Source organism: Solanum tuberosum, unplaced genomic scaffold (genome assembly GCF_000226075.1).
Source record: "Solanum tuberosum cultivar DM 1-3 516 R44 unplaced genomic scaffold, SolTub_3.0 scf00007, whole genome shotgun sequence".
Lineage (NCBI taxonomy): Eukaryota > Viridiplantae > Streptophyta > Magnoliopsida > Solanales > Solanaceae > Solanum > Solanum tuberosum.
The window spans coordinates 3,633,262-3,643,349 of NW_006238933.1; the positions used below are offsets into that span (position 1 = coordinate 3,633,262).

Here is a 10,088-nt window from a genome sequence, read left to right on the forward strand (position 1 = left end):
GTTTAAAAACAATATTTAATTTTGATTGTTACTTAAATTCTATTGTATCTTATCATTTAAATACATTGTTAGATAACACCAAAAAGACCAATTTATGTAACGGCCGATTTGGTGTGATCACATTGTACGTTAATAATTTCTTTTCATTTTGTCTTTATTTATATGATTTATCTTTTATCCTATTTTTTCATAGTAATTCTATCATGTACTACTCTTTTTTTTCAGGTTCATCATTTAATTTATAGATATGTGATATTATGTAATGAAGAAGAATAATACAATTTGTTTAAATACATGTATTTATTAAAATTAACATAATACAATACGATGCAATACAATAACTCAATAAGATACAATATGAAATTAAATTATTACCATAAAAAAAGGTCATTCTTTTTAAATAAAGACAGTATTTTTATTTTTATTTTTATTTTTAAAACCAAAAGCATTAAACACCGGTCGAAGCCTCTCAACTAAAAGCAGTTCTAGGGTTTTCAAGCAGAAAAAAAAGAGTATTTATTTGTTCTTCTCATTCATCTCGAAAACATTAGTTTTTTCATTGGATTTGTAAGGAATCAATTGTTGAAACTATGCCTCCAAAATCAGTGAGAAAGACGCCTTCAGGTTCTGGATCCAAAAGAGGTGGCCGTACACCTCGTGGCACGCCAAAGTCTCAGGCAAAGCCTGTTAAGGTAGAGGAACCAATGGAAGTAGATAAGGCGGTGGAGCTCAAACAAGAAATGAAGGTGGAGGAGATATCTGAAGAAAAGCCTGAGCTGAAAACCATGCAATCGGAGCCTGAGGAACCGGCCGAAACTGCTTTGAATGCGAACGCTGTAGAGAAGGGGGCGGTTTCAGAGAAGAGTAAGTATTCATTTTGCAAAATTTGAATTAATACTTTGTACAGTTTTGCTTATGTCAGTTTTAATAAGAGTAGTGATAAGAAATCATGTTAGTTGTTAATGGTATTGCAAGAGCTATGCAAATTGTGTTTATGCATTAATACCTGTTCTCTTTAAACACAATTTATTGAATTAATACCTATGTTGCTCGGACTCTTCAAAAATGTCAATGGGCGCCTGTCCGCTACATTTCGGAGAATCCGACACGTGTGCAGCATCGAAAGAATCCAAACAACTTAGATTAATACCTGTTCTAAAATGCGTATAACTGCTGACAATTGCTATGTTTATTGTTATATAATCTGAGTTCTTTAGCTTAATTAAGAGCAATGTCAGAAAATACTTATGGGTCCAAATAGAGATAGAAATTCAGAGAACTTGCTTGAGATTTTGGCTTATAACACATCCCTCCCTTGTGGTTTCAAATAATACATATACCTCCCTTCTTTGATAATAGGTGTAACAAAACTATTTTATAATCTGAAATGGACAAGTTTACCCCTTTTAAGTCAACTTTTAGTTTCTTTCTTCTTCTTTTTCCCAGAAAGTAAATATTAAAGCAAAAGCACAATATTAGTTTAACAAGATAGATGCTAGATGAAAGTTACGAAATGTTAGTACAATGTTACCGGTTTGTCTTTTGTTACACTTCTTCATATATATATTTTGTTGCATGACAAATTAAATACTCCCTCCGTTTAAAAAAGAATGACCTATTTTCTATGATCTCTTTACTTTTTTGGCAACACTTTAATTTCAACTTTCCACGTGACATGTTTAAGGCTACAAGATTAAATGACATTTTTGTACTTTTGACATAACTATTATTTAGGATCACAAAATTGAGAAGTCTTTTTTTCTTAAACTCCGCATCAAGTCAAACTGTGTCATTCTTATTGAAATAGAGGGAGTAACTTTTAAAATTTTAAGGCGAATTTAAATCAATTTGAACTATTATTGAGTATTCTATGGATGAAAAACGCCTATATTTCATTTTATGGTTCTTTAACCCAATCATGGGAAGGAAACAAAAAACAAAGTTTTGATAACGTTATATAGAGAAAAAAAAGTAATAATTGTCTTATTATTTCATCTTCCATTATTGTCTTAAAAGCAAAACAATATTGTCTTGCGATAGTGTAAAGTCACACTGCAATATCATGAGTTTGACTTCAATGTCTTTACTCTAGCTGATCATTTACTGCTTCGTCAATTAGATTTAAGTTTATCAATTATAAAATTAAAGATGATCAATCTTCCATATTGAAGTAATTTTGAAGGATAAAATTAACTCGAAGAAAATAAGGTACTTATTATAAAAGAAGACATAAAACTTTGACATACAAAGGGTAAGTTTGTCTACTTCAGAATATAAAATACTTTTGTTACACACAATGGTCAAAGAAGGGAAGTATATGTAATATTTGATACCACAAGGGAGGGATGTGTTACAAGACAATTTACTTAGATTGTTAAGTGAGATAAGCAAACTTGATTTCGTCCCGAAATGTCCGAGTTTTAGATTTCGAAGATCAATAAAATAAAAGGTTTTAGATTTTGAAGATCAATAAAATAAGAGGAAGGAATGATAAATAAATACAAATAGAAAAGGAAAGGGAGGAAATGCAAAAAAATAGAAGAGAAAAGTCATACAAAGTTATATACAAATCACTGCACCACCCTTTTTTGTATTCCTTAAATGAATTTCAGTTGATTAGGACGAGTTCCTTAAAAACTATGCTGAGCAGCTTCTGTAGGTTGAGCTAGGCCAAAACCTCAAGGGAGGTCTCTGAAATTATTCCTTAAAAATATTATCCCTAGAGAATGAGGTTTTGATAGGATAGTGTTAATAATATCTTGGTTGGTGAGGGCGAGCTGTGAGCATCACTTAAATCTTATGGCCTGCTAACTTTGAGTTAATTAAATATATGTGTGTGTATGCGGTTTCAAGCTTCAATCGATTAAAAGAAACATATAGAAAGTGAAGCATCTCCAAGATGATGGTTGAGGCATATGCGTTACATCGAGTAGCTCACATGTTGGTCTCAAGACAACCTTTGTGGCAAAAACACTGAAATAATGACAAAAGGTGAGGCTTAACTGGGATGGATGAAGGGTCCCTTATTCTTCAATTTGAGATGAAGGAAGAAGGAAAGCTTACAGTTGCTGGCACATATTCTGTTCTGCCAAATCTTGTAACTTTTATCTCTCTCCTGATGATCAGTTAAGTCTCTATAGAGTTGGACATTGTTGACAGCTTACACAACTTGCAAGAGATTATGTTATACTTGGATAAGAGCATTTTATTTTCACCATTTACTGGCCTGGGAGGTTAATTTTTTTCTCATGGCAGAGAAGGACGATTTGAAAGAGTCAGTCGATCACTATGAAAAGGGCGAGCGATTAGATTTGGAGGATAATGACCCTGAATATGAACCTGAAGAGTATGGCACAGTTGATTATGATGAGAATGGGATTGAACATGATGGTGTTCAGGAAGAGAGAAATGAAATAGAGGAAGAACCTGAAGAGGCAGATGTTGGTGAAGAGGAAGAGGGTGATATGGGGGAAGAGGATGTTGAAGATGTTCATGAGGAAAATGAGGGTGATGAAGAAGATGAGCATGCTGAGATGGCTGATGCAGCAGAGGAGGAAGAACATCATGAAGTTGTTGAAGAAAGGCGTAAGCGGAAGGAATTTGAAATATTTGTTGGTGGCCTGGACAAGGATGCTACCGAGGAGGATCTCAGGAAGGTCTTCAGTAAAGTTGGCGAGATTACTGAAGTGAGGCTTCTGATGAATTCTCAGACAAAGAAGAATAAAGGATTTGCATTCCTGCGATTTGCCACTGTTGAACAAGCAAAAAGAGCTTGTACTGAGCTGAAAAATCCAGTGGTATTTTCTTTATTTATAGTTTTATGTGACTGATTTTAATTCCTCATAGAAGGTATTTCCTGACAATGGAATTTCCAGATCAATGGAAAACAGTGTGGTGTCTCTCCAAGTCAAGACAATGATACTCTGTTTTTGGGTAACATATGCAAGACCTGGACAAAAGAAGCTGTAAGTAGGCTAGGCATATCATATTGTCAACATACATGATTCTCAGTTTTGAGGAGCTGCTTAACTAGTCATTGATGTTTGCTTTCTCTCCCAGTTAAAAGAGAAGCTGAAGCATTATGGTGTTGACAATACAGAGGATTTGACGTTGGTCGAAGACACTAATAATGAGGGAATGAATCGAGGATTTGCTTTCTTGGAGTTCTCTTCACGTTCAGAGGCCATGGATGCTTTTAAGCGGTTACAGAAGAGAGATGTTGTATTTGGAGTTGATAGGCCTGCAAAGGTTTCTTTTGAGGATTCATTCATTGATCCTGGGGATGAAATCATGTCACAGGTAAACTCTCTGGACATATATCTATATTTTAATAGAAGGAACAATGACCGGTCAAGTATAGTTAGTATATTGTCAAACGGAGGCTTTTGTTGTTGTGATTCTTAGCTTATTTTGGAGGTACACAACTTTTAAGAGTTATATTATGTTTTTGAACATACTTTGTCGTTCTATGGTTTGCTTTTTATCCCTTCTCTTTTAGTCTCTTCTGCTGCGAAGAAAAGAACCTATATCTATGTTTTAATAAAAGGGACTATGGCTCTGGTTAAGTGTAGTTATAGTATATTGCCAAATGGAGGCTTTTGCTTTGGTGCTCGTTAGGTTATTTGGAGGTAACCAAATATTTCACAGTTGACTTCAGAGTTATATTATGTTCTTCAACATAAGTCAGTGATTTGCTTTTTATCCCTGCTTACGTTGTCCTTTAATTGTTTGCTTTTTATCCCTACTGCGAAGAAAAGAAGAATAAGTAAGGACAGTGTATTTTAGTTTTTCCTTTTTCAATCAGTTAGATTTATGGATAGGTGCTAGCTGTTCAAATTTTGTCTCTCCCCTTTTATTAATTTTTTGTCTGGGTAGTTTGGTTATTTTCTTTCTGTGGTTGTTCTTTTCTGATGTCTTTGCTGCTTGCTTTTGGAGTCTTTTTAGTCAATTGCTACACAACCCTTCGTTATTTGACTGTGGATGAGGTGTGAGAGGTTGGCTATGGTGGGGTAGGTATAAGGAGAGTCAGAGGTAGGCCAACAAGTATTGGGGAGAAGTGATTAGATAGAATTCGACACATGTTGGTATGGAGGTCAGGGATCAGGGTTGAAGGTTATTAGGTAGTAGAGCATTTAGTTTTTTCTCGTAGTATTACTTTCTATTATTTTATTCTGCTATTTTTTACTGCATCTGTTGTTTTTCTTGGCTTCAGTTTGTGTTGTTTGCTGTTACTATTCTTTTCTCTATTATTTTTATCACAGCTTCTTCACTACTGTATTTCCTTTCTATAACTGCTTAGAACGGTTTTACTTGAGCAAAGGGTCTTTTGGAAACAACCTCTCTGCCTTCACAAGGCAGGGGTAAGGTCTTCATACACTCCATGCTCCTCGGACCCCACTTGTGGCTGTGGGATTACCCTGGGTATGTTGTTCTTGTTTCTTTGTTTTTGATAAATCAAGACATGACTGTGGGGGAATATTTCTTGAGTTCAGGTTAAAACAGTGTTTATTGATGGTCTTGCTGTATCCTGGAACGAGGACCATGTACGGGAACTTCTTAAAGAATATGGAAAGATTAGAAAAGTTGAGCTTGCCAGAAATAGGCCTTCAGCCAAGAGAAAGGACTTTGGATTTGTCACCTTTGACACTCATGAGGCTGCAGTTACATGTGCTAAAAGCATTAATAATGAGGAATTGGGTGAAGGAGATAACAAGGTTCGTTCTCTGTCTTTAAGTGTCCCTGAGTATATGTGAATCTTTGTGAGTGGTTCTTATTGTTGTTTATTTCAGGTTAAAGTAAGGGCCAGACTATCGAGACCCCTGCATATGGGTAGAGGGAAATACGGTGGACGAGGAGAGTTCCGACCTTGGCGTATGCCTATGCATGGTTCCCATGCCCCTTGGGGTCGTACAGCGCCATATAGTCGTTCTATCCGAGGGACTAGAGTTAGTACGTGTATGCCTCCCGTAGTTGGTCGTGGTTTCAAACGACCTGCAGCATTGAGAGATAGACATGCAGAGATGGCTTTGTCTCCTAGGGGAAGATTTATGGCTTCACCACCCAGGAGGTCATATGACCGGAGACCACCTGGTATGATGTGATTTATGTCTTTCGTTAAAATCTACTGGTTCAACTCTACTTATTTTATAAATGACCAGATGACTAATGACCAAATTGCAGTTTCCTCATATCCAAAGAGTAACTTCAAGAGGGAGTATGGACGGCGCGAGGAAATCTCTCCTTCTAGAAGCAGAGCAATAGCTGAGTATCCTTCGAGGGTTCATTCTGACAGACGTATATCCTATAGGGATGAATATTCTTCGCGTGGCTCTGGTTACCCTGAATTACCTAGAGGTACTCACTCTGCAGCAAGGAGAGCTTATGTTGATGATGGATATGGGCAACGGTTTGAAAGACCCCCTCCATCTTACCGTGAGGGACGTGGTCGTGAATATGATTCTGTCTCTGGTTCGAAACGTCCATACACTGCAGTGGTGAGTTATCTTCACCATATACTATGCTTAGATATTTTCCTGATTTACCCAAGAAGATATGAACTAATTAAGCGTCTCCTGTACATGCCAGGATGATGTTCATCCACACTACGCTGAGGCAGGAATGCGGCATTCGCGTGCTCGTTTGGATTATGAATTAGGCAGTGGAAGTGGCTCCCATTATGGAGATGCATATGGTGACAGGTGCCTTCTAATTATTGTTCAGTCATTTTTCTTCCTTTTTCGCAATCTTTGGTACTATATTGATTGACTTGACTGATGTACATATTAGTAGACTCGGGAGATCAAATCTTGGATATGGCGGCAACAGGAGCTCCATTTCTAGGCAAGATTCTCATGGGATATACAGCAGTCGTCAGGGTATGGGCTATGGTGGAGGTATGTTTTGTTCATTGCAAAATCTTGTTATTTCTCTTAACATTTGTTTTTATATGTATGTATAGAGAAAGCTGTCTTAATTCTGTTTTGGTTTGTAGGTTCCTATGGTGGAAGTGATGTAGGTGGAATGTATTCGTCCAGCTATGGTGGTGACTACATGTCTCGTGGCAGTGATGTATGCTTCTACTTTGTTAATATCTGTTGGAAGATTTAGTGTTTATCTGATGATAACTGTGGTGTTCCTGTTCTTCTCTGATGAATATTCAGGTTGGCTCCTCGGTTTATTCTAGTCGTGGTATGGGTGGCAGTGGCTATATGGGAAGTGGTGGTTCTGGATCTTACTACTAAGGTATGTCACTTGTTATTACTATCCATGTGTGGTTTATTTGGCAGTCATGCTCTTAGGAACTGAGCATCTTATATTCCCCTGTCCCCTGTTTAAAGGTGTGTATACTTTCTTTTTTGCAAGAGCTGTGTTTGGTTACCCACCAACTTATTTATGGTACAGATTTGAGTTGACAAAAGCGCCTGCAGTTGGATGAGTTAATGTGGAAGCCCTATGCACTGACATGCCTCTTGGAGAGATGGAGTTTATGTATTAGTACTTGTTTGTATATGTAGGGCTAGAGAATTTAGCATTAGAGGTTGCATTGCTCTTGGATTCTAATTGGGAAAAGAGACATGTGTCCCTTCTTTTGATGTAAGGAAATTTGAGCTATGTACAGCAAACTGAGATCTGGTGTCATTTTGCAATACTTTCTTTGTGGTTTCTTCTTTTAAAAATTTGCTGGAGTAGTGCGTGATAATTTCGAAAGAAAATGATCCCATAAACTCAAGTTAATAAGATGAAGGATCTGCGGGTATCTGATATTATGATCTCAAAATTACTCCCTCCGTCCACAATTGTTTGTCAGGGTAAAGTCATGCACACCCCTCAAGGAAAATTTAATACAAGGTGTAATTTGACTAATATAACCCTACTATATCAAGAATACCAAAAGTCTACATAACTTTTCAATTGAACTACACTATCATTAAGGGCAAAATTGGAAAAAAGTAATTAATTGTTTCTTGATTGTTTAAATTGACAATTAATCTTGGACATCTATTTTTAGTATACCTGCCAAACAATTGTGGACGGAGGGAGTAATTTTGAGATCATAATATCAGATACCCGCAGATCCTTCATCTTATTAACTTGAGTTTATGGGATCATTTTCTTTCGAAATTATCACGCACTACTCCAGCAAATTTTTAAAAGAAGAAACCACAAAGAAAGTATTGCAAAATGACACCAGATCTCAGTTTGCTGTACATAGCTCAAATTTCCTTACATCAAAAGAAGGGACACATGTCTCTTTTCCCAATTAGAATCCAAGAGCAATGCAACCTCTAATGCTAAATTCTCTAGCCCTACATATACAAACAAGTACTAATACATAAACTCCATCTCTCCAAGAGGCATGTCAGTGCATAGGGCTTCCACATTAACTCATCCAACTGCAGGCGCTTTTGTCAACTCAAATCTGTACCATAAATAAGTTGGTGGGTAACCAAACACAGCTCTTGCAAAAAAGAAAGTATACACACCTTTAAACAGGGGACAGGGGAATATAAGATGCTCAGTTCCTAAGAGCATGACTGCCAAATAAACCACACATGGATAGTAATAACAAGTGACATACCTTAGTAGTAAGATCCAGACTGAGAAGATTACCAATAAAGAGCATAACTTTTTGTTATGGGAGGGAGTGTCTACATTTTTTACTAAGTTAATGGATTAACATGCATTCCAAGCTACTATCTGTTTGGTTATAGATTTAGATGAATGTAGTTTGATGGCTTTAAAAAGAAGGCATTCATAGGCCAAAGTTTGCTCGTTCGAAATTGGGAAAATGAGTTTAGTTTGTGAATTGGGAGATGTTCATATAGCATTGGATAGGAAATTGTGATGGTCTGGTGTTTAATTCCTTGCAGTTTGAGAGCTGGTTCAGTGTAAGCCTGATCTTCTGATTGGTTACATTACATGAGGAGTATGATTAATCCCTTCTGGTTTATATATAGATGAATTTTGACAAGTTGATAGTTCCACAGAATTAGATTATTTGTTTGATTTGTTAATGCAGTAGGAGCTGGCACAATGAAGTTAGTAGAGAGTGCATTAGCAAAAATAATGCATACAATAGCTCTCTGTATTAGTCGTCTCTTGTTTGGTGTATTTTTTTTTCGTGCTATGCTACGTGCATTAGTTATACACTCTATTGTGTATTGAATAGTGTTTTACTAATACCATGAATTTCTAGGTATTAGTAATGCAAAGAGATTTAAGCATGGTTAAACACCAAATTACCCCTCAAAATCGCTTTTACATTTTTTTCACCTTAATTATGGAGGATATTTTTATACAATGCATATTAATTTTAATGCACTAAATTCAACAATGCATAAAAAGATAATCTATACATAGCTAATGCAAGCATTATTAATACTCATTACTGAGCATTATTTTTATACACTACCAAACGACTCTTTAGAGCAATCACTTAATAGTGAGGCATTTCAAATACGGCTCAGTCTACTAGAATCATAATAAGTACCCCTCCCTTCCACAATTCTTCATCTTAGAAAGTACTAAACCTTTTTTTCAAATCGGTGTAAATTGCTTCAACAATTCACTTATTTTAAAATGGAGGGAATAATTTTTTGGTTATCTAAAACCTTTTAAATTTAAATAAGAGTAAAACTGGAAGCATCATAAATGTTTTTCTTTTGATAATGTAAACACCATTTATTTTGAAATATAAAATGAAAAACTAAAAACACTATTTATTTTAAAACAGAGAGCAAAGGAGTGTCATATTCCCTATATTAGGGGTGTTGGCCCGTGTCAGCACGGGCCCAATACTATTAAACTTTTTTTTTAGTTTTGATGTGAAATTGGAGAAAAGAAAATTGATGCATCTAAGGCGTATTCGATTTAGAGGATGTTAATATTTTCATATGATTTGTGTAAATCTTTGAAAAATATCTTCTTTAAGAAAATTAGTTTTTTGTTCTTTTAAAATGAGGAAAATGATTTTCTTAGTGGACATATTAAAAATAAGTTATACAAGTAGCATTCTATATTTATAATGTCTTCTCCATCTTTTAACACATCTTAACCCCCCCCCCCCCAATACTCCCCCCCACCCCCAC

General features: G+C 35.9%; 1 protein-coding gene across 4 annotated transcripts; it reads left to right on the top strand.

Moving 5' to 3' along the window:
• The first annotated feature begins 452 nt into the window (after positions 1-452).
• Positions 453-7,662, top strand: LOC102580113 (nucleolin-like). 4 transcript variants are annotated; one of them, XM_006338846.2, is made up of 12 exons: positions 453-864; positions 3,256-3,797; positions 3,876-3,965; positions 4,060-4,299; positions 5,493-5,714; positions 5,790-6,090; positions 6,181-6,494; positions 6,586-6,698; positions 6,787-6,893; positions 6,992-7,068; positions 7,161-7,242; positions 7,363-7,662. In XM_006338846.2, exons 1-11 carry the CDS (start codon positions 591-593, stop codon positions 7,239-7,241), a joined length of 2,361 nt encoding a protein of 786 aa, XP_006338908.1. In that variant the 5' UTR covers positions 453-590; the 3' UTR covers position 7,242; positions 7,363-7,662. The 4 variants fall into 4 exon arrangements, with proteins under 4 accessions (XP_006338908.1, XP_006338907.1, XP_006338910.1 ...); XM_006338845.2 differs by having other exon boundaries at positions 7,402-7,662; XM_006338848.2 differs by having other exon boundaries at positions 6,790-6,893.
• Positions 7,663-10,088: the final 2,426 nt, after the last annotated feature.